The 24,759-nt window shown below is 40.8% G+C and overlaps 2 protein-coding genes across 2 annotated transcripts; both read right to left on the bottom strand.

The window, feature by feature from the left end:
* Positions 1–538: 538 nt before the first annotated feature.
* LOC110948047 (gastrula zinc finger protein XlCGF57.1-like) lies at positions 539–3,325 on the bottom strand. Its single transcript, XM_022189422.2, has 2 exons — positions 2,975–3,325; positions 539–2,168 (listed from the first exon to the last, which is right to left on the bottom strand). The coding sequence occupies exons 1-2, from the start codon at positions 3,171–3,173 to the stop codon at positions 628–630; spliced, it is 1,740 nt and encodes a 579-aa protein (XP_022045114.1). The 5' UTR covers positions 3,174–3,325; the 3' UTR covers positions 539–627.
* A 1,441-nt stretch (positions 3,326–4,766) lies between these two features.
* apobb.1 (apolipoprotein Bb, tandem duplicate 1) lies at positions 4,767–23,474 on the bottom strand. Its single transcript, XM_051936750.1, has 30 exons — positions 23,433–23,474; positions 22,331–22,544; positions 21,206–21,235; positions 20,962–21,074; positions 20,678–20,823; positions 20,448–20,595; positions 20,170–20,322; positions 19,221–19,345; positions 19,016–19,101; positions 18,478–18,922; positions 18,234–18,348; positions 17,224–17,370; positions 16,929–17,140; positions 16,643–16,838; positions 16,386–16,553; positions 16,095–16,298; positions 15,834–16,001; positions 15,540–15,745; positions 15,098–15,280; positions 14,876–15,006; positions 14,573–14,783; positions 14,312–14,484; positions 13,722–13,879; positions 13,522–13,631; positions 13,062–13,435; positions 6,725–12,748; positions 6,523–6,634; positions 6,416–6,433; positions 6,105–6,291; positions 4,767–6,008 (listed from the first exon to the last, which is right to left on the bottom strand). Exons 2-30 carry the CDS (start codon positions 22,383–22,385, stop codon positions 5,013–5,015), a joined length of 11,394 nt encoding a protein of 3,797 aa, XP_051792710.1. The 5' UTR covers positions 22,386–22,544; positions 23,433–23,474; the 3' UTR covers positions 4,767–5,012.
* Between the last annotated feature and the right edge of the window lie 1,285 nt (positions 23,475–24,759).

The raw sequence follows: 24,759 nt of genomic DNA, 5'->3' as shown, positions 1-24,759 counted from the left end.
ATTAACCTCAGCATAGTTTTTGGACTGTGGGAGGAAGGCAAAGTGCCCAAAGAAAACCCACACATGCACAGGGAGAACATGCAAACTCCATGCAGAAAGATCCCAGGCCCAGTCCGGGATTTGAACCGAGGATCTTCTTGCTGCAAGGCAAAAGTGCTAACCACTATGTCACTGTGCAGCCCCACAGTAACATTATACATCCAATTTCTTGTTAATGTTTGCATCTATTTTTTAGTTAACATACCACTTTCCAAAATATTTGTGGAAGTAAAAAAAACAAAACAGAAACAACAGTTAAAAGAAAAAGTAAAATGCCCTTCTAAAAGATTCGGCACACTCGAATTGAGTGTGCAGTCTGACACAAATGTAATCCAGATATTTTTAGAGCCATCTCACACAGTGTTACGTGATAAATACACACAATAGTTGTTGAAGTGCAGTCTCCAGGTGGTTTTAAATTTGAAAACTCTATTTTTAACCTCTCCAAATCTTTACAAAATCATAAAGGCTGTGCTGCAGACAGATTCCCCCCCCCCCCCCCCCCCCCCCGCTCACTTATATTAGGCTTCTAATATAAGTGAGCTCTCATGTGGACAGCAAAAAAAACTAATAATTAAAAATTCTCCTTCATGTGTTGCCAGAGTCCAGTTGTTCACCTGTGCGGATTTTCATGTGGTCTTCCAGGTCAGCGCTACTACTGAAAGTGTCCCCGCATGTTTTACAAGAAGACAGCTCCTCGCTTGTGTGGTTTCTCATGTGGGAAGTCAAATGACAACTTTGGACAAAATTTTTCCCACAAATTTTGCAAGAATATGGCTTCTCACCTGTGTGGATTCTCATGTGGACTTTCAAGGAAGTTGTGTATCTAAAATTGTTCCCACATATTTTGCAGGAATATGGTTTCTCACCTGTGTGGATTCTCATATGGGCTCTCAAGTCACTCCTATAGCTGAATATCTTCCCACATGTTTTACAGGAACACGGCTTCTCACCCGTGTGGATTTCCATGTGGACTTTTAGGTCGGCACTGTTACTGAAACTTTCATCACAGGTTTTGCAAGAAAACAGCTTGTCACTTGTGTGAGTTCTCATGTGTGCAGTCAGATGACAAGTTTGGTTAAAACTCTTCCCACAAGCTTTGCATGAATACGGCTTCTCGCCTGTGTGGATTCTCATGTGGACTTTCAAGGAATTGCTATTACTGAATCCCTTTCCACATGTTTTGCAAGAATACGGCTTCTCACCTGTGTGGATTCTCATGTGAACTTTCAGGTGAGAACTGTGGATGAAATTTTTCTCGCATATATCGCAAAAATACGGCTTCTCGCCCGTGTGGGTTCGCATGTGGATTTTCACGTCGGCGCTGTTGACGAAGCCTTTTCCACATGTTTGGCAGGAATACAGCTTCTCACCTGTGTGAGTTCTTACGTGGGAAGTCAAATGGCAACTTTGACTGAAACTTTTCCCACACATTTTGCAGGTGTAAGGCTTCTCACCTGTGTGGACTCTGGTGTGAACTGTCAGGGAAGTGCTATTGTTGAAACTTTTCCCACATATTTTGCAAGAGTACGGCTTTTCACTTGTGTGGATTCGCATGTGGACTTTCAAGGAAGTGCTATGAGTGAAACTTCTCCCACATGTTTTGCAGGGGTACAGCTTCTCACCCGTGTGAGTCCGGCTATGTTTCTGCATTTGGGACTTCTTCTGAAAGGCTTTTCCACAAAAGTCACAGTGAAAAGAATTTTTCCCTGCGTCAGGACTTTCTGACAGAGAGTGATGTACATTATTACTGTGACTTTCGTTTGTGTGAGGTTTGTCATTTGGCTCTGAATTTGCAGCCGACTCTAGCTGTACAAGTTTGTGTCCTTCCTCAGTTTGGCTGTCAGGTAGAGGAGAATTGTCAAAAAGGAGCTGTTCACTGTCGGGTTCTGGTTCACTGTATTTACTTTCCTCATAAGTCTGAGTAACCATAATGATATCAGTCTCCTCCTTCAGTAGAAGCTGCTCTCCTGCCTGGCTGGTGCACAGTTCCTCCTGTTCCTCTTTAATCCGTGGGGGATCTGGTTCCTCCTGCGCCAGACTGGAGTTCGCCTCCTGATAACAAAGTTGTTGGTCAGTGAGATCCTCCTCCTCTTCCTCCTCCTTACAAACACGTTGTTGAGGGAGGTCTGAAGGCACAACGCATACAAGAGAAAGTGGGGAAATATGATTAATTGTTTGGGTGCACCGGTAAATGACTCAAAGTGTGACGAATGCTCAGTGTACGCAACACTCAGGGAGCTGATTTACAATTTAAATCAGAGCTGATCATCACTGTGGTCAGCTATAACGAAAAAGCAGGATAAATGCTCACACTATGCTTATAGCAGGAGATGATGTGAAGAGATTCATGTTTTTGTTATTCTAATCTAGTGTTATTTTTGGTGCAGGTTTGTTTTATAAATAACTGAATTTAAAACCCAATTCACAGGCTTGATGAGACATCAGATGAAAAACATGTTTATCCTTAAAATAATGTTAATATAACCATAATTGTGGCATGTCTTCATACACCCTACAGTGAAGATGGCAAATAATAAATATTGCCAACAACAAATAATGTCTAATAATTCTTTCCAAAAGTTTTGATCAGTCAGGAAGAGACAGCATTTAAAATAATGATAGATATTTAACGACAAGATGTTTATAATAATTCAGTAGATGTTTACAGTTGAGCTGGCAGAGTAACTTTAGCAAATTCCGACCACTGAATATGATGAAATAATTTCATTTAAATGTGTCACAGGTCATAAAATTTGTCTTTATAAGGCCAAAAATAATTACGAATAGATGCATTTAAGATATTTCTTTCTGGCAAATTAACTGCAGCAGTTTTGTGACGCTACAAAGAAATGTCACGTAAAGCCCTCCTAGGACCCTACATGAGCAGTATTCATTTGTTTGGTCGTTTCTACCCAATACTAGCTCTACATACCTATTCGGAGTAACTTTATCTCGGGTTTCCAGGTGATGTCCAACAGTGTGCGCTGCCGAGCGAGCTCCTCCTCGTACTGGAGGACAGTTTTTTCAAAGACCTGAAATATTTCCTCAGCAGCAGCCGTCAGTCGTCCGCTGATAAAGTCCCTCAAACACTGAGCTGAAGTCATTGTTCCTTCGACGACTGAAATATCCATTTGTGCTACGACTACACAACTGACTTCCTGCGAATTCCACAAATTCACAAAGCTAACACTGCAAGCTTCTCTTCCCAGCTCTACTCCACCATCATTCTTCTTCTTCTGCAGCTGCTGCTACTGATTCTTCTTCTTCTTCTACAGTCACGGCTTCTTCTTCGTCTTCTTCCTGTTTAATGGCGAATCACCACCATTCGAAGCAGCACCGCCACCAGCTGTTAAACTACATTGTTCTTAAATTCTCGCTATTGAAGATATGTTTGGTACCTAAGTTAAGGTGACCAAACATCCTGTTTTCCCAGTACATGTCCTGTTTTCGCGTCCTGTCCTGGCCGCCCTGGTTGTTTGTTAATTAAGTGATGAAAATATCCTGGTTTTCATTGCTTTTTCATTTGCCACTATATTTTTTGTTAAGCAACAAAAAACTTGCTGGGAAAGTATGGAAACCCATTTCTGCCCCTTGAAAAAAAGTCACATGCTATCTCATAATTATGAGATATAAAGTCATAATTTGGACTTAATATCTCATAATTCTGACTTGCTATGTCATAATTATGACTTAATTGTGAGATACAAAGTCATAATTTTGACTCACTATGTGACTTTTTTTTTTTCAAGTGACGGAAATGTGCTTCCATAGTAAGATCAGCTCTACAGCCAAATATAGATGGGCAAACAAGGAGGGTGAGAAAGAAAAACAGGATGAAAGTATTACTAAAGGTATAGATTTTTTTGTTAGTTCCTTTTTTATAGATTTGTGAGAGGTATTTTTGTTAAAGTTGGCTTGCTAAAATAACAGAGGTTTTCCATCCATCCATTCTCTATACACCGCTTTATCCTCACTAGGGTCGCTGGAGCCTACCAGCTGACTCAGGCGAAGACAGGGGACACCCTGGACAGGTCGCCAGTCTGTCGCAGGGCTACATACACAGATGAACAAGAACACTCACATTCACACCTACGGGCAATTTAGAGTACTCAGTTAACCTCAGCATATTTTTGGACAGTGGGAGGAAGCCGGAGTGCCCGGAGAAAACCCACACATGCTCAGGGAGAACATGCAAACTCCATGCAGAAAGATCCCGGGCCCAGGCCGGGATTTGAACCAGGGATCTTCTTGCTGCAAGGCGAAAGTGCTAACCACTACCCTACTGAGCAGCCCCTAACAGAGGTTTTCTTAAAACTTATTTTTCTAATACAGAAGAGACATTATTTCTATCATTATTTCATTCATTATTTTTAAAACTTGTCATAATAAAACATGTCGAGTAGCCTCTGAGAAGCCTATCTATATATATAGATAGTTTTTGGTAATAGAACAATTTTCTATCCATACAGAGGAGACATCTTTGACGAACCTTCAAGTATCATTTGAGTATCTCATTGCTGGTTTTTACTAATCAAAATATGGTCACCCTAACCTGAGTGAAGAAATCAAAGAAAAAAAACATTCAGAGAAGCAGTGTATTCATATCCATGGGTCCAAACCGCTACATTAAAATTGTACAGCTGTTGTTGTCTTGTATTTAATTTGACACCATGAAAAAAAGTTTGGATGTAAATTTCAATCAAAAAACGCCATGACACCATGAATTGTATTGATGGACTTTATTGATGCTTTGCACACTCTTTGCTGGAAGGTGAATTTCAGTAAAATGTTAAATGTTCAATCTTTGTACACAATAAACCATCTAAATTACAATGATAAAACAGGGGTTTCTTTAAATGCATTGCTATAAATACTGTTAAAGAGCTAAACGTCCATACCATTTCCAAGCATGTGTTCTGAACAGGTGGTAGTGTTTCATATGGACTTAGGCTTCAGTCTGTGAGGGCTCCTCACTGTTGGAAGGGAAATGGAAGGTCAATCTCAAGCTTTCCATTTGTAACTTTAATGTAGGCTTCAGCTTGATGTGAGCCTTGTTGCAGAAAACCAGAAACAGCTTCATTGAACTGGAATATTACAAAGATTAAGCTGTTTATGACACGCTCACATGCTCTGCTCAGCGACTCTGTACTGATTTCGGGGAATAGCTCAGTTGTTTCCATAATGGCTGTTACAAGGCTACGATAGAACTCATTGATCTTCATAAACACTGCATCTAAATAGTCAGACTTGATAGAGTCAACAAACTCTTGAGTTTTGTCAACAATTGCTTTCAGAGTCTCACCAATCTTCTCTAGCATTGTGTCAAGACTTTCCATATTTTTTACAAAATCCACCAGTCCAGCAGAGATTTGTTTGAAAGCTGACTTGACCTGATCAATGATCTGTCCTCCACTGATTGCATCCCCAACTGGCATGCGCACTTTCATGTTGCTGATGCTCTCAACAAAAGAGTTATAGTAAATCTCCATATTGTCAAAGATAATTTGGAGGGTTGCATCAAGCATACCGGCAATGCTGCTGGTCAACTGCTTTAGGACTTCAGGGAGAGTGGTGAGCTCATCAGACCCAGGCAGTTTAAACTTGGTCTCCCTCAAAACTTTGATGGCAGCATCCAGGAAGACCTGAACAGTTTTCTGATACTGGACAATGATGTTTCTGAAGAAAACTGACAGCTGGCTCAATTGATCATCATAATTGATTGCAACAGTATAGGCATCGTTGAATTGTGTAGTGACAAAGTCTTTCACGGTCTCCACGCCATCTGTGATGTGGTACTTGTTAGCAAATGCAGTGAATGTGTAGAAGATGGAGGGGAGTTTCATCTTGAGCTCAGAGAGCATTGCTTTGGGTGCCTCCATATTGTAGTTAATCTGCACGCTCATCTTATCAGCATCCTTAGGAGATGATCTAACAACCAAGATGTCGACATCAACGTCTGGAGTGGACTAGATGAAGGAGGAAAAAAAGATAATTTTAGCTATATTTTGATTACTGAATATAATTTTACATCATCTCAGAAAGGTCACGGTAGTAATACTCACAGGATAACGGCCATAGAATCTTGCACTCATCTGAGATGGGACTCTACCACTGAAGTGAAGGCCTAGAAAGCCACTGGATGGAGTAGATACTGAGGCACTGGTACCATCTCTGCGTGCAGCATAATGAAGGCTCACATCAGTGAAAGTAGGACTGATGATGTCCACATTCAGTGTATGGGCAGAGGAACTGGAGGAGAAAGAGGATTTCAAATGAAAATCTGTGATTGCTTCTCAGCATGTCATTTAACGCAAAGGAATTTGATTTATGCATGATAAGATATGAACATGCACAAGAAACATTGAATATTTACCTGTCGTCAGCTTGGCTCCTAAAATGTGAAGAGAAAGAGTTAGTTGCTGAAAGATGTAAATATTAGCAGCAACTGTTTAACATACTGTAAAACACAGAATATATTACCCAAAAGCTTGAGTGATGACATGGTTGACACCCATGGTCAGGTCAGCATGTTTCAGGACAGCCTTGTTATTCATACTGAAAATGTCATCCTCAAAGTTTGTAGTAGTAAAAGCTGAAAGAAATTATTGTGTGAGATTTGATGTTCAACAGTGCTTGCAACATAAACCAGAAAGTAACGTTTAGGGGGTTTTCATCAACTCACCATCCAGGTCGTATTCCAAGATGACAATAGGACTGGTAGCAGACAACTTATAGATGATTTTGAAGACAGGAACACTGCCCTCCACCTCAATGACCATGTTTGTGGTGTACACTGGGCTGGCAAACTTAACATTAGTAGAGATCTTCTGTTTGGCGCCTGTCACTTCAGCAACAGTCTTCTCATAGAGAGCGAAGTCACCCAGGCTGGTTTGCTGAGACATGTCAGTCTCAATATCAGCAGTCAAGGAAGAGGTTGGTGCAAAGTCAATAGTAGCCTGGGCAATATGTTTTCCCTTGGTATTGAAATTGAACACGTTTGCCTCATTGTTGCCAGTATACTTCAGCACTGCATACACACGGCTCAGGGAAGCTTCAATTTCCAGATTCTCATTTACATCCATGCCAATAACTTTGGTTGTACCAGAGTTAAGCTTGGCATCAGCAATAACCTTGGAAGTGGAACGCAGGCCATCCCTGTTCAGGTATAGATTTGCCTCATTGTCCAAGATTCCCAAAACTAGATACTCTTCAAACACTTTGCCATCCGTGTTTCCTTTGGTGGAGAAGTCCATGGAAACATACTCAAAAGTTCCTTCTATCTTCAGATTATGATTTATCTCAACCTTTCCAGCAGCTGTGATCATAGGAATGTTGAAATCACTCTTCACATTAAATTCAGAGACAGCATTTGCTTTGGTTTTGGTGTCTGCAACCAGATTTTGGTTTACTTCCATGTTGAGTATTGACAGAGCGACCTTTGCAACAGTAGCCACAGACATGTCAGTTTCCCAAGTGTCAGTGCTCACGCTGATGGTGCTGCCATGAGTGCCTTTAATGTGAGGATTTTCGAGGGACAGGGAATTGGCCAGTTTGATTCCTCTCTTGGTGGTCAGACTGGTGGTGCCATCAAGTTTGGCTTTTAGACTCTCAAACACAGAGGCAGTGGTGGCTCCAAGACGGAACACAAGATCATCTTCGGCATCCATCCCAGCATTGACATTCAGATTAATGATGGCAGACTTGAGAGACAGCTCTGTAATCAGGTTGCCCACTGAGGGAATCTGGACGAGACCCATCATATCAACAAGTGGGGCAGAACGGCTTTTCTTGTAAACAATCTTGGCATTCACATCAACAGTCTGCTCAGTGGTAGTCAAAATGTTCTCCATTCCAATCTGCTCATACAAATTCAGATCACTGATAGCTGGAGTATGGAAGTCAACATAAGGCAGATCAATCTCAGGAATGCTGATAGGGTATTTCAGGAAGTCCAGATTGGCTTCACCGTCCATGGCAACAAAGATGCCAGCTTCATTTACGTTATTGTCAAGAGTGAAGTTGCAGAACGCTTTGTACTGGTTTAAGCGAGCCAGGATGATTGTGTTTATCTGTTGGCTGTCAAGACTGAAGCTGGCTGAGTAATCATTCTGCAGCTCAATCTTAGCAGTTAGAGATTCAAAAATGCTGACCTTGGCATTTGCCTTGTTTTGGAATTCAGAGACAAACTCAAGTAGGTGTCCTTTGAAGGTGATTGAATTGGACAGGTCTCCGCTGACTGCACCAGACATTTCTGTGTCATGGTTTGCTTTCAGTTCAACCTTCATATCAGGAAGGCTGACATGTCCATTTGCCACAAGAAGGCTGTTCTTGATGAAGGGTGCTTCTGCCTCGTTGCGGACATTAAACTTGAAGTAGGTAAAGGTGCCAAGTTCGGCACCAATAAGCTGTTTCATCTTCAGGATGCTAGAGTCTGTGTCACCAGAGAAAGTTAGGGTGGAAATGCTGGGGGTAAATGACAAATGCAGCTTGCTGTTGTGGTTGCCAGTATGGTCATTAATCTTTCCATTGCCTGAATTGTCAGCTGTTAGAGTGAGGGTGTTGCCATCTTGGCGAGCTACTGACTTCTGGGTCATTGTGGCCTCACTTCTGACACTGGCAAATGGAAGGTCCACGACATGATTGTAAGTTGTGTCAAGAGAAGCTGACATTCCTCCTACCATACCAATATAGGCTGTGTTCTCAAAGTTGGCAGTGTAAGGTGCTGTTGTAACCTTAACTGAAGTCTTGGCTTGGGCTTGAGCTGATAGGCCATAGACTGTTACAGATCCCTGATGTTCAACTCCAACACTTTGATGGTTAAACTTCAAAGTTTCTGCAAGGACCATACGACTCCTTTTTGCGATTGCAAAGCGACCAGTGGACTCAAGTTTGTAACTGAGAATTTCGAAACTTGGAGATGTGCCCTGGGAGGTGAAGAAACCCGTGAACTGAGGTGTCGTTTGTTTCTCAGTGGAGTTCTGAAGCTCTGCAGTTGTCTTGAGGGTGTAGATGGGAGTGTGAAATTTCAGCTCGCCATAGAGTTTACCAAAGGATGGGACCATGATCTCACTTGGAATGCTTGGAAGTTTGATCTCAGGAACCTGAAGAGACTTCACAAGCTTTTCTACAGGAACTTGTGGAATGGTGGGGAATGAGAACTCAGGAAGAGTGATCTCAGGGATTGCAATTTCAGGCATGGAAGGAAGATAGTCCAAAGTCAGTTCTCCAAAGAAGGCATCCACATCATACATATTGATCTCAAAGTTTAGAATAAAATCAATTAGCTCAATTATTTTCTGTTTGATATCATCAACGGAAACTGTGGTGGCTTTCACAGTGTAGCCCAGGATAGTGAACTCAGGGATGTCAAACTGTGTTGGGATTTCAAATTCTTGCAGCTTATTCATGGTAAATGTCATGGAAGGCACAACAAGATCTGTAAAAGGAATGGTGAAGGATGGCAGGATAATTTCAGCTCTCTTAAGCTCAGTCAGGAGCCCTTCCATGATCTGCTGAATCTCACTGATGATTTTTTGGTCTGGTACCACACTCTTCATGATATCAAGATTAAGGAGGATTATGCCACTGAAGACTGACATTACCCTTCTGTAGTATTTTGACACACATTCCAGATAGGAGGAAATTTCAGCTTTGACATCCAAATTTGTAATTTTCTCTTTTAGGAATTGAGCAAGTGCCTTGAAGTTATCAAACACAACTTGGCTGCTGATTTCCTTTACAGATTTAAGAATTTCTGCAACTTTGATTTCTCTCAGGTGTTCCATAAAGCTACGAACAGAGGACAAAATCAGGTTGACAAAATCTCGTGTTGCCTGCAGTTTCTGGGGAATTTCGAGAGTCCTGATCATCTCATTAACGTAAGTTGTATACTCAGAAATAACTTGATTGCTATAATCCACAAAGTCATTATATTCCAGTGAATTTAGTTTTTGCACAGTACTTTCAATATACCTGTTCACATGTTGAATTATATCCTTAACGTCAGTTATTTTCAAGTAGTTGATAACATCCTGGAAGACTTGCATGAGTTTAGAAGGAATGTCTGCATCTTTCACCATTTTGAATCCAGCACTGATGGTTTCCTCAATCCTGTACTGTTTAATGAGCTCCACAGCCTTCTCCAAGATAGACTGAATCTTTTTGTCAAACTCAAACTTTACAATCAACTCTCTCATCTTGGCATAGAATGCATTGATTGTATCAATGATGTTGAGATTCTGAATAATTTCCAGAGTTTTGTCTATTGCTTCACTGAGGATCTTTGTAGGCATCCGACTGACAAGGTTCCTAATGGAATGGTTCATTTCATGTGAAATGAATCTCACCAAATCACTAACAAACTCTGCCAAGTCAAATCTCTCAATCATTTCTCTAATAAAATTCATAAAATCCTTCAGATTCGTCTTGATTTCATACTTGGTATCAATATCATACAGGAATGCAATACTGCTGTCCTTTAGTTTGTCCAGGTCAATCTCATGGACCATGTCTCTTATGGTGTCAATCACATACACAAGCATACCCTTGATGTCAAACTCCTCATCAATGGCATTCAGCATGTCCTGGATCTGCTGAGCAAAGCGCTCTGGGAAATTTCCACTAAGGATAGTCTCCTTCATCATACTAACAAAGTTCTGGAGGTAAACAGTGAGATCAGCCAGAAGTTTCTCAACTGTAATCTTCAAGTTTCTCAAAGAGGCTTCCACGTCTTCCATGGAGATGACATAGTTTTGGGTTAAATCAGTGAAAGACTGCAGTAGTTGGATTGCCTTTTCTTCAATATTCATTTGAGCAACAAAGTCACTAATCTGCTCAGGAAGAGCTTCAAGTTTAGCCCTGACCTCATCATTGTTGATGTAGTCTTGCAGTGCCTCTGCTAAATGCACAACAAATCCTTTGATGTTTTCTAAGAAGGCAGGCAGAATTTCAATCAGAGGGAGCTGAATTATATGATAGTCTCTGTTCTTGTCATACTTTAAGAAGCCAGAGATGGCAAACTCCTGGTTGTCTGCAGAGACTGAGTTGATGATGTTTGTTAAGATGGTACCAGAAGCCTCAATTCCAGTTCCCTCAGCAGTGTTGTAAATGCTTATGTCCTGATTAAAGGCATGCTCATTCAATTTAGACTTCATTCTAAAACTGGTCTTCTGCTCTTGGAGTGACAAAACAGTGTCCATCTTGTTGTCAACTGTGGTCTCAAGAGACAAACCATTGTTCAGCTGCTGGTTCACTGATGCTCTGCATTCATGTGAGCTGGCAAAAGCCAGAGGCTGTGCTTTCACAAGGAACTTGCCATAGAGCTGGGCACTGTGCTTTCCATACATGGTCATGTCTCCATCAGCATTGAAGATAGCGTCAAGATTGAAATCGAAAGGAACAATGCTGCAACGGATGGTGTGGTCAAAGCGCACTGGCTGTGAGTTGAAGCGAGCGTCATTGCTGATCCTAGCTGCCAGACCAATAACTTCGAGTTCAGTGTTGTGGCTCAAATGAGTCCCAAAGAGTTTTCCAGTGGTGCTGCACTTTGCGTTGCCGCTCATATCGGCATAACTGACCTGATAGGTGTGCTTGATCTCTTCCTCACCGTAGATGGCCTTCAGGCTTCCAGTCAGGTCCATCTTGTAAAGCTCTGCCTGCAGTTGTGCCTCATTAATGAAGTTGGCATTCAGAAGTTTGAGGTTGTTGTTAACATTTGCAGAGGCACTGTAGGGTTTCAGGTCAAAGGTGACATCATGAGTGTAAGAGGCATACTCACTTGCAGTGGCTTCAGCCTTTGAGGTGAAGTCAAGGCTAGAGAGAGTAATGATCAGAGTGTTGGCATTGTCAACCTTCATATCACCAACTGCTGCCTTGTTGTTAATGGACAGAGATGCCCTTGTAGAATCAAGCCCAGCATCAAAGGTGTTCTCAAAGGACAGGGGGCTCTGGAGGGTAGTTGTTCCACTTGTGGTCAAACCATCCTTGTTCATTTTCAGAGAAGCCTTGTGAGTAGCCTCGTTCTCAAGAAGATTGACACTGGCATCGCTGTTGACAGCCAGACCATTGACATCAAGAGAAGCAGTCAGCAGAGAGTAAACACGGTTGTCAGAGTGGTCTGCATTTGTTTCCATCTTCATGGCCATTTCACCGGCACCAGCAGATGCTTCCGCTTGGTTGCGGATCTTCATACCAAAAGCAAAGGCATTTGCATCACATTTCAGTGACAGCTTGCTGTCTTTGAAGGAAACGTCAGCAACATGAGTGAAGGTGTCTTCAAAGGCATTAGTGTTAGACACAGCTAAGAATTCACCATTGAGAAGTGTTGCAGCAATTTGGTTCTGGGTCTTAACAAAGGTGGAGTCTAACTGAACAGTAGAATCAAACTTTGCTTCTGGTCTGAATGGGAAGATATTTAATGACTGAACTGAAGTGGTCTTGCCATAGATGGGTCCAGCTGCAATCTTCCCCTCAAAGTTGTTGTTAGCAGACATTTCTTCAGTGTTGATTCCAAACATGCCATTGTGCTCAAGGACAACATTGAGACCAAGTGGGCTTTTGGCTTCCATCTTGCTGCTAGATTTCAAATTGATTTTATCTGTGATGGTTGCATCCTCAGTGATACTAAAAGTGGCTTCAATGAACTTATGGGTCAAAGAGGTTTTCAGCTGTGCTTTCATCGAATCAATGGAGGCCAACATTCCAGAGCCTAAATATGAAAAAAGGGAGAACAACATTTATAACTAGTAACATCATAGTATGATTCCCTTGCAGCAAACTTTTGAGATTCATTTGCCTGTATGCTGTATACCTATATACAGCAGAAATATACCAATAATTCTGTGTAGTTAATGATTAGAAATTACGTCAACATTGTAACAGAAATTACATCACATTGTTTCACATGAGTGATAATAGAAAACTGTGACTGAAAATTGTACTGCCAAGAGAGAACTACATGGTGTTAACTGTATGTGAAGAATTATGATGCTGCAAAAGGTTTATTAATTATTTTCACTAACCTTCCATCTTCACGGAGAGGATCTCAATTGGGGAGGTTCCTGTCACATCGAACTTAGCTGAGTAGCTGGGTGTTTCCACAACATCTTTGCCAACAGCCATTGAGGCCTCCATGTCATACAGATTGCTTTTCATCACCGTTGAAACCTCAGCTTTTCCAAAGCGAGGAATGGACAGAGTGAAGCTCTCGGGAACAATAAACTCTGGGATGGGAATTTCCATGGAGACGATTTCCAGTCCAAACTGGGGAAGAGACAGGCTGGGAGTGGTCAAAGCTGGGGGGAATTTAAGATCTTCTGTTGACTTTCCTCCAAGTGGGACAGGGATAGGAATTGTGATGCGATCCTCATTGAAGTGGTAGACACCTTTGGCCTCACTGTGAAAAAGACAAAAGTACAATACATGATTTGGGCAATTTTTAAGAAAATTTTTATCATTTACTATTGAAATCTTCACACTTACGCATTCAGGAAAAGTGTGTCTGGCAGGGAAATCTCAGGCATGTCAGGCACTCTGAAGTTCTGAATGTAAGGATAATCAGCACCATACTTCTCCATGTAATTGTTTGCTGCCTAGAAACAGAAAAGTGGTGTTTCATGTAGAGTTAACTTTTTCTTTTTTTTAAACCAAGAAAATCTCAGAAACTGAGCAAAGATTTATACCTCCACAAATTTCTTGAAGATATGTCGGACTTTCATGTCTGTCTGACCCACTTGCATGTCAAGAAAATCGTTGCCGTAAGTCTCGACAAAATCAGTGAAAATGACGGTTGTTTTAGTGTTCATGTCAGACTTGACCTCAACCTCAATCTTGTTGCCATCTGAAACAATAGAGGAAGCCAAAGTAAATGCAAAGACATGAGGAAATATTTCTCTAAACCCCAGGTTGAATATGAACCAGGAGTAAATTTATTCTACACAGAGTTAAATTTAACATTTTCTCTCAGACAACATAGGGGGTTTTACTGTTGCACTGTATCCTGCCCATGGCTAGCCACACTAATCAGCATTTTCATTCTGTCTCACTAACTGCCCCCTCAGACTGAACTGACATTAAATGGTCAACAATGCCATGTGATTGGGCCTCATATTTTTGGGCACCAATCGTAAATCAGTATTTTTGCAGTGACATGATATGTTTCTGAATATAGCCTGTGGCCCAAATTTATAGGTGCCTGTCTACAAAACAAATATCAATTAAATTAGCTGCTATGGAAAATTTTGGAAAAAAAGTCAGTGGAAAAGGACCTTACCATATTTCATATCAATTTCCTGCTCAGATCTCATATCCTGGAACTTGATGTCGCTCTTCACTTCCAGTTCCAGCTCTGCATCTCGTTTCATGTTAGCGGTGACAGTGGCATCAGCATTGATTGAGGGGACCAGAAGCTGAACTTGCAGCATACCTTCCTTCATGGCCTTCAGACTGAAAGATGAACCAGTTAGTCAGCTTACTGTGGCTCAAAGGGGCAACTATAGTGTTATTTAAGGAGGGTTTTTAGTTCCTTTCTTACTTGGCACGGCCAACCAGAGAGAGCACAGGGATGTTCTTGTTGATGAAGTCGAGAGAGATGGAGTGGGTTCCTTTGCCCTTGGTGTTTCCATCAACAACACCCAACCTAAGACCAGCCTCCACATCGTAGTCAGGGATCTGGATGTCGGCTGTGATTGCATTCTTCTTTCTGTTGTATTTCACGACTGCTCTGGCTTCAGTGGGATCTGCACCTGTTGTTGACCAACGAAAAGAGTAATGTTAAACAACTCTTATAAAACTTCTCAAAATTGAGGCTGTTGTTTTATGAAAAAAAAGACATTACCCTCAGCCCTCAGAATAAAGTTCACAGAGTCAACCTTCTGCCGGCCCTCGTCTCCCTCCTTGAGCAGCTTGTATTCAACAGTGGCTGTGTACTCAGTGACTTCACCAGTAGGATGGAACTCCACAGCCAATCTGTTTACGTAATTCAATTGATTAGCAAACCTTCTTAAATAATTCATTTTAAAGAGACTTATCTGCTTGTGGTTCAGAGAGTCTTGCTCACTTGCTGTCTCCGGTGAAGGGGAAGAATGGGGCGGTCTCCTGAGAGAAAGCATCAGTGTACTGCAGTTCAGAGCAGTATTTCATTCCAGCGAAGACTGGAGTGCACTCACGAACATCAACCTTGTCCATCACCATAGGAGGGATGGTCTTCACTTCTGACCCAGTCACTGCCACAAGGTTGTTTCTATATTGTAAATGTAAAGTTATCAAGCAAGGTAAAAATGTAGCTTTGGTCATGATTTAAAAAGACAAAAAAAATTAAACCTAGAAAAAAACACTGTGAATCTATACCAGCTTTGTTCTCCATTCCCTTCTCATACTTCAAGCTAAGGTAATGTTTGCATGACAACCAGGCTTACAAAGTAGCTTCTGTCAGTTTCTTCTTTCTTTACATTTAATTTTGAGACGATTACTTAAGTTCTTCAAGGTATACTTTGGCTTACGTCACTTTGATGAGCTTAGTTGGGTCACTTGGAGCAGGGATGGTCAGTTTAAAGTGACCACTTTTCACGGACAATTTGGCATTGAGACCGCTCTCATGGAACATGTTGGTGTGCATTTCTAATCCAGAATTGACATATTCTGGGATGTGGGAGCCAATGCGAGTCACAAATTCAATGCCAGCGGAGGGCATGAAGGTCACTTCGCTCTGCAGGGAAAGACAGGAGAAAGGCAGACAGTTACAGTGATGCATTTAAAAAACACTGGAGGGGCCATTTTTCATTGTGTATAATTACCATGTCACGAGCAATCTTAAGTCCACCCTTGATACCAGGGGTGAAAGTACCAGACAGTGAAACCCTCAGAGGCACACCAGTGACAGTCGGCAGGAAGAACTCATTGTCCATGAAGATGTAGTGGGCAAAGATTGTGTTGTCAGCCTTAGTCATCAGTGCCTTCATCAGCTGAAGAGAACAAACATGACATTTAAATTGTAAACATGGAATTTCTACATTAATGCACTGTTTTCTTGTCATTAACAAACAATTTATCCTTACATCAGCTGGGAACATCTTAAGCATGCTGTCGATCATCATGGCAGCAGAATAGGCCATCTCCTCCATTTCATTGGTCCTTAGATAACCCAGCTCATTTCCCAGAAGTCTCAGATAAACCATTGCCTCTGGAGACTCAGCAGACTTCACTTCCCTCACCAGTTTGTTGAGGTTGTGTCCGATCTCCCTCAGCAGGTTTTGGGAGGCCTAAATATGGATAAGCACAATCTATTTAAAATGTTTCCCTGATGGAGAAATTGACTTTCATACATATTGGCAGATTATTCTTGATACCTGTTTCTTCCTCAGAGAAGGTATGAGGTCCCTCAGGATCTCATTGACTCTCCGGGGCATGTTGTCAGAGACAAAGTACATCGTCTTCAGGGCAGTGTCAGGGAAGAATCCATTCTCTCCAAACAGAGCATCCACTGTTGGCTCAAATCCTTTGCCCTCCATGCCAATCTGCAAAGGCGATACATTTTTTTACTGTTAACTCACTGAAAAAAAATGCCTCACTGCAAAGTTTATATGAAACAACTCCAAAAGTGTACCTCCATCATGTCGATGTCAAAGCCAAATGCCTTCAGTGTCATTTCAAGCATGAGCTCCTTGGGCAGGTAGCTGGTGTCCTCAAAGATCATGTTGCCCTCCAAGGATCCAATCTTGTAGTTGCGAGAGAACTTGGTGGGATCCATAATGGTTCCAATCTCATTATCCTGCAGGGCATCACGGATCTTCTGTCTGAGTCTGTAGAAAAGAAGAAAACACATTTGAACTACTGGTGGAGATTATATCAGGACACATACACATCATTTAGCAGTGCTTGTCTGCACTTACTCCTGGGTCTCAGGCCCGCTTGAGGACAAAATGTTGGTGATGTGGGAGATGACAAAGCTCTTGACTTGTTGGTCCTGCTCACGGGGCAAGACATTAGCCAGCTGGGTCAGTTCACTTGGGCGAGGGTCCTTCATGAGGACCAGATATGCAGCAATGCGTTTTTGCACGGGGCTTGTGCTATCCAAGAGAACCTGCATAAAGACGCCCCTCACCTGTGACCAAAAGACATCATTAAGATGAGCATATAGTGGAAATAGTGATGTCAACAATCTGTCAGACTGATTGTTTGACTTGCCTCCTCAGGGACGGGAGTCAGCCTGAACACTTGGATGGCAGCCTGCTGCACAGCTGGAGAAGCTGCAGGTTGGTTCATACACTGCATCACAGCACCTCTGAGTGCAGGACCAGCAGGAATCACAGCTGGAGCCATGTTTCCAATAACCTAAGATGTAAAGAAAAGGCATCAACTTCCTCATTCAGCAGAATCTAAACTCTAAACTGTATTGGATGGTCATCAAGTGAGATCAACTTTTACTTTGCCACTGACCATTTTAAACATTGAAGGGCCCTTCCTTTACCTATATATCATACTTTTTGTCATTTTAAATATAATATCTGTTATATGCTTCAAATGATTTTGATTGTACTTCAGGATTCAATTAAATATGCATTTATACAAATTTGTCAAATAAACAAATTCAAAAACAAACAAGTGCAACCCTATCTTGTTAAATTTTGCTAAAAAGCCTTCAAATGTTGGATTACAATCTTGATGTTCTTGTATTTAGGACCAGGAGCCTATTCCTTTAAAATATTTGATCCTGCCTAAGCCAACACCAGTTTCAGGTATTGACAGTCTTTTAGGGATTGTTGGACAACTTCAATTTTTATACTGAGCACAAAATTGAAGATAGTATTGGACAGGTTTTTATTATTCCCATAGTGAGGAATTGTGCAGTATTACTGCAGCTAAGGGAATAGTGCAAAAAAGTATGGAAATCAGTAGAGAAACAAAAAAACTCAATAAGAACTACACATAAGTACTGTTGCTATTGTACAGATTCTTCCATATGGGAAATTCAGATATTGCATCTTCCAAATGTAGAAAACAATATTATTGGACAGGGTTGTCCTATATGTAGAAATACATATGACTTAGATTGTTTCATAAATAGAAAATAGAGATAATCAAAAGTACTGGTATTACATAGACTCTACTGTGGATAGAAAATCCTGATAGATCTTGGTTGTAGACAAAAGTTCACTAATTTCTGATGTGACTGTCCTGTTGGTTGAGATGCCTACCCTCAGTGTCATGAAAGTGTTATCCTTGTCTCCAGTGCAGTCACCCAGCTGGGCAGCCATGAATTCAGCAACGGAGTAAATCTCAGGGATCAGTTTTCCTTCCTGTTTGTAAAACCTGTTAGAAAAAGTTTTAAAAAAAGCTTCAAAATAAAGCCCGTGTAATTTATTTTTACGCAACGGGGAAACACTCCTAGCTATAGTATAATTGAGAAATTCTACCTAGAATGAAGTCTGGTTAACTTACCTCTTGACAACATTGCTGAGGGCATACATGATGGGCTTGCTGCTCTTGTATTTGGCCATCTCCAGCAAGTCATGGATCAGGAGGGCAGAGGGGTTGGACATGATTCCCATCGCGAAAACTGCAGCATCAACCTCGAGCGAGGCGGTGTCGAAGGTTCTCAGGATGTGCATGATGGCGCTGCTGCACTCAGGGGTTCCACACTGAGCCAGAACCTGGTAGGTCAGGACACGGGACACTTCCAGAGCCTCAGGAATGGCAGGAGTCAGGGTCTCGGTCTTCATTGCACGGACCATGGAGACCAGCTTTTGGAAGAGGTGGGCCCTCCTGTCGCCGTTGGTCTCGGGCAGAGTGGCCAGTTCTCTCAGGAGAGTCAGAGCTGCATCTTTATCCTGGACAACACTCTTGTCCTCAACAGCATCCATGTGAAGCTCCTTCATGATATCACCTATAATATGCAAACAACAAGGTTATTATCGGTGAGTGACAACTTTATTTGGAAACTCCAATCAAACATGTGTAGCTTAAACAAAGGGCTTACTGTGGTCGAAGACTCTGTCATTGTGAGGAGCAACCTGAACCAGAGTCAGCTCTTGCTTTCCAATGTTGGTAACTCCATACTGTCCCCTGTAGGTGGAAAAAAAAACAGGTTTATAATACTGTAGATCAGTTGCCCATTATATATATCAGTACATACACTTGCATAACAGAGCCATTTGTAGAGTCTAGTAAAAGGTTTGACGTACTTGTGTGAGAAGGGGATGAGGATGTGGTTCTCAGTGCAGGAGCCAGAGGTCATGTGTTTCTTCTCATTGTCAAACTTGTAGTTGCAGGTTTGGGAGCTTCTGATCATCTTAGAAAGAGGGTAGTGCTGAAAAGATACAGAAGATAATGTTAGCATGGAGGATTATTTTAAATTATGCAGGTAAAGTTTTTCTTCCCCCGTAACTTTTCCCTTCATCTGCTTCTTAAATACTATTTCCCCAGCTAGACTTTGTTTTTGTTCTGAAAGTAGTTTGGGAAAGTTTTGCTCCGAGAAAGTTCTTCTTAAGAGGCAGAAAAAAGTTCTCTAAAGACATCCTAAAGATGTTGGGCCGCTTTAAAGATTTGGAAAATGTTGCTTTGAGAACATCTTTTGTTAGCCTGAAACAAAGGATGTTCTTGAGATGTTCTCAATCATCATTTCTTAAATTTTTTGTTATCATGTCACATAATCTGATGACCTCGACAACATCCTCTGAATGCTTCAACTGGAACATTTTTAAAGCTATAGGAACTTTATTTGAAATGAGAAATATCCTTCAAATATTTCTTGAACATTAGATTAAAACAGTCATCAAATTAAATGGTTACACGGCTATCTATCCATCCATTCTCTATACACCGCTTTATCCTCACTAGGGTCGCGGGGGGTGCTGGAGCCTATCCCAGCTGACTCGGGCGAAAGCAGGGGACACCCTGGACAGGTCGCCAGTCTGTCACAAGGCAGTTACACAGCTATTATAGCTAAAAATTATCCAGCAATTCCTTTAGAACTGCAGCTCCAATTTGATCCTCTTGCAAATAAAAATGTAAATCCTATATGACACAGCAGAGGTAGCTGATGTTGATTACCCTATGAAGAGGGTTCTCGGTAAATTCTGGTGTTTTGTCCAGAACGTTCATGTTGCATACCATGTCTATGGAGTATCTTACCATGCCAGAGATAAGTGCCAGAGGGCTGGTGTGATGTCTAATTGGGTTAAACTTGTCACATCTGGACAGATCTCTCTCCAGGCTGATGTCGGTTGCAATGTCCTCTCTGGCGTTGATGGTGTAGTAGGTCTTGCACTTGCCGTGGATAGTGGGCTAAAATGAAGATTTTAAAGCTGATTAGTGGAAATTAATACATACATGTGGTGTATCTTATCAAGCTTCTTTTTGTAAATACCATATAATATGGTTTGAAGGTACTATTAAGTAAACCTATGCACCATTCTCTTGTTCTTCTTTTCTTCCACCAGAGGCACAGCCAGGGCAGACACGATACCCCTCTTAAAGTTCAGGACAGTTGTTGTCTCACCATTTTCGGGATACAGTTTCACATCGTATTCACCCTCAACCATGACCTTCAGAGGATACCTGAAAGAAAATGAGTATTTCAGTTAGTTTTACGAATGCACCAAATATAAATATAGTTGTTTTTGGAATATCAGTGCCATACCTCTCCATTTCAGCAGCAAAGGTGTCAGAGCTGGGTGCAGGACCGAACACAGGGTTGCCCTCTGCGTCCACATCGACCACCTCGTTCAGCTGGCAGCCAGTGGTGCGGATGATGAAGCTACACGTCTGAGGCACTTCGATTTCAACCTGTGAGAGACAATAAATGTGATTTCTTTCTTTTACTCACATACATGAGATGCAAAGATGAAATCTCATGATCATTTTAAAATATGAGCACTACAAGTTTTTTGTTTTTTATTTTTTCCAAAGTTTGGTTTCTCGTACCTTGCAAGAAGCCTTGGGTCCATTCTTGAGCGGTGAGGCTCCGTTGATAGCATTCAGAGATTCGGCTTCATATTGGTATTCGTACTTGTGCAGGGTTTTGTACCTTTGGGCCACTACAACAGAAAGATGAGAGGAAATTATCATCTAATCAGTCCCATGTAACTATTGCAAATATGGACACTGGATGTGAACGCTAAAATTAAACTTGTTAAGGTGAGGATGAGCGCAGAAAGTAGCAACTTACACAGGCAGGTAGGCTGATCATCTTGGGCAACTGTTTAGAAAAAAAGAATCATTTAGTTTACAGTAAATGCAATGCAACTGGAAAAACACCTGGTAAAAAAAGTAAAATCTGCTTTAACTAAACACATCCATAGGCGCAAGGTGATGATTATTATTGTAGCTTGGGTAATGTTCACTTCAGATACATCCATACATGCTTGAAGGTTATTATCATCCACAGTTACACGCGTTTAAAGAAATTCAGTCTCAGGTTGCAGAATTTGCTTTGAAACAGTGGGCTTCCCCCAGTAAAGCTAGAAGATAAATAGACAATTTCATGTATTGGATAGAAAGAATTGTTAAAATTAGGTAAAATTTGCACGTTCATTTTAAAAGTTTGTGTGCAAAAAAACTCTGAATTTTCTTTAAAATGACATTTTAGGGTTATTTGCAGGGACACATTTTTATTGTTATTTTACATTTTGACATTAGACATGGTCACAGATTACTTTTAAATATATTGTTGTTATACAATAATAGAAAAAAAGTGATTTTTTTACAATGTGTGCAATTGTGGCATTTAACTCCTTGCAATACGCATGCTTTTAAAGAAATTTAGTAAAATTTGCAAAATATGCAGTGAAACAGTTGCCTGTCTCTGATGAAGCTAGAAGGAAAAAAAATCCCAAACAATTTAATCTATGAGATAGAGAGGCAATATCTGTAAAATTATAACAAATTTTATAAATGTAACAGCATTTTTTTTGGTCAAAAATATTCTTTTTCTTAAAAAAATTGCAGTTCTGGGTATTTGATGTCATTTTACATTTGAACTGGTCACAGGCCAGAATAGAATGCTTTAATTGTTATTATAAACACACAATGCATCACAAAATTATTGATTGTTTTTGTAATTTTTTGATATTTTTGTGTATTTCAAAACTACAAAAAACAAATTCTTTTCAAAAGTGTGCCATTTTGGCTTTTAACTGCTAACAATATGCGCTACATGCCTTTAAAGAAATTTAGCACAATTTACAAAATGTGCAGTGAAGCAGTGGTGAAGTCATACTAATAAAAGCCGTTACAGTGTTGAATCAGCTTTGAAGGAATTTTCTTAATAGCAAAGACTTTAAGAACTACTCACAAGTCAAGGCAGATGTGCTGAGGAGCAGCAAAAGGCAGAGCTTTGAGTCCCCCATGATGGGCTCGTTGAAGCTCTCTCCTTTGGGGTTGGCGAGTACTCGGATGAGACTGATTTCGCAGCCTCAGCTGGAGGCTTTTATACCCTCAGCTGGGCTCAGTGGAAGGACTGGGAGGCACAGACAGAGCTTCGAACGCTCAAAGTCCACCCCACCTTCCTGTGTGGAGGGACAAAGGCAAAAGGTTTGCAAAGATACTTATAGATCAAGAGCAGGCTTAGAATAGTGATAAACTGTGTCAAAAATGTCTTCTTCTCCTTGTGTTAAAGGCACATTTTATGGAAGTGATTGCAGAATTTTGGATCACTGACTGATTAAAGAACGTCCTATCAAATTTTCTGCTTTTATAATACTTTCCTACTTCTGATTTAAATCATTAGGAGCAGCGCTCACATCAAGGCCTGTTTCTTGTGTTGCTCTTTAACGGGCTAATAAGCCATTTATTTACAAAGAATGACCATATTTTTTGTGATTTACTGTTAGGTTTAGCCTATAGGGGCTTGTGTTGACTTTGAGATCAGGGTAAAAACTTGGATCCACAGATGGAGCTAACAAGAAGATGAAATTTAAAGCAAATGGTTCATACTCTTGAACTTCTGCTGATAATACGAAATCAATCAGCTCCAGTCTGAATTAGGTCACAGATAGACATTCAGTAGTGAACATTGAGTGATCAAAGCATGCTCCCAACACAAAGTCCCTCCAGATGTGAAAAAAGATGATAAACTTATCAACTACTTTATCCGCTGATAATACTGACCAAGAAACAAACCAACACCTCAAGATTCCTCTGTTATGTAAATGCTGGATTTGTACTTTCAGTGTTGGTATGGTCTTTTTCATTGCTGTTTTTTTTTTTTTTTTTTTAGTTTTTTCCAGTTTTGAAAGAATTGAAAAAATATATTCCAAAATGTTGGACAGCTTTGATCAGTTTTACATAAATTTAAAGTATTTATTGAACTCCACACACTTTGACTACATGCATTGTTTTAAATGAGATTATTGCTATTTTTTTGCAGTAAAAGTAATCAGAGTTTCAGTACTTACACTGCAGTAGCTCTATAAACAGCGAGATGCTTGCTGTTGTCCTGCCACGACCCAAAATGAAAACAAAGAAAACATTTGCCAAACTTTGATTTTGGGAAAATAATGAACTTTGTTCGACAAACATTCAAAGGTTCAAGCAGAACTTGATTTGCTGTTTGAATTGGAGCTGCAGTTCAGTGTGTGACAGGCACATGCAATGAATAAATAAAAGAGCGATAACCATGGATTAGCTTTTATCAGCTTTTTAGTTTTTACAAGTTTTATTATTACAATGTAAAGTATGAGAGAACACACAGTCTTTAAATGTTTTTTTGGTTCTTTTGCAGATTGATCACATAACTACATCTGAACATTGTGTAATGGCCTGTTGCAATATATTCCAATCAGTGCTTTTTAAAAGTTTGTTAGATACTGACAGTGTTTGCACTGACAGACATGTACACAGATAGAGTCCAAAGGGGGCCTCTGCCTCTGAGCATTTTGCATTTCTTAAACACTTTAGACATTTATCTGATACTGTCAAAGCTTTGGATATTTGAATGAATATAGGTGTGCTCCTTATGGTGATTAAAATGCTGATACATGCTTTCTGTACAGAGTCCTTGTTCCTTAGATTTAGCCTTCAGACCTCACTGCTATTACGCAGCATTCAGACTAGATCAATGTATTTGCATATTCTCAGTGATCTTTGACTATCAAGGAAGCGATGACACCATTAGGCAACACAAACACACTTAAAACATATGATGACTGCTGCATGACAAATAAAAATGTGATTCACCAGGAGGTTGACTTCAAGGCTTTTCAGTCACTTTGTTAGTATTCAGAGTAACTCAATACACCATGACAGATTTATTTTCACAACAGATTTATGTAATGACAGTTTTTGTATTTTGATATGGTAGCCACTCCTAAATTTCATTCAAATTAATCTAATTTTAACTTGCAGTGTAAAAAAGGGGGCTGCACAGTGGCTTGGTTGTTAGCATCGTGCCTCACAGCTAGAAGATCCCCGGTTTGCGTACCAGCCTAGGATCTTTCTGCATGGCGTTTGCATGTCTTCCCTGTGCAGCGTGAGTATTCTGGTTTACTCCCACAGTCCAAAAAGGTGCTGCTTATCAGCTGTCCATAGGTGTGAATGTGTGCTTGTTTGTCTCTATAGGCACTGTTCCACTAGCACCTACTCCACTCCACTCAGTTTAGGTTGTTTTCTATTACAATTGAGGACCACCTCATTACAGTTGAGGACCACCTCATCGTAGCACGGTGGCCCAGAAGTTCCTTAACATCATTTGTGTACAACACAAACACAGCACAACTATGGAGG

Source organism: Acanthochromis polyacanthus, chromosome 16 (genome assembly GCF_021347895.1).
Source record: "Acanthochromis polyacanthus isolate Apoly-LR-REF ecotype Palm Island chromosome 16, KAUST_Apoly_ChrSc, whole genome shotgun sequence".
NCBI classification, from domain to species: domain Eukaryota; kingdom Metazoa; phylum Chordata; class Actinopteri; family Pomacentridae; genus Acanthochromis; species Acanthochromis polyacanthus.
Note: the sequence above shows the minus strand (reverse complement) of the source record. Positions and strands in the feature narration are given on the sequence as shown.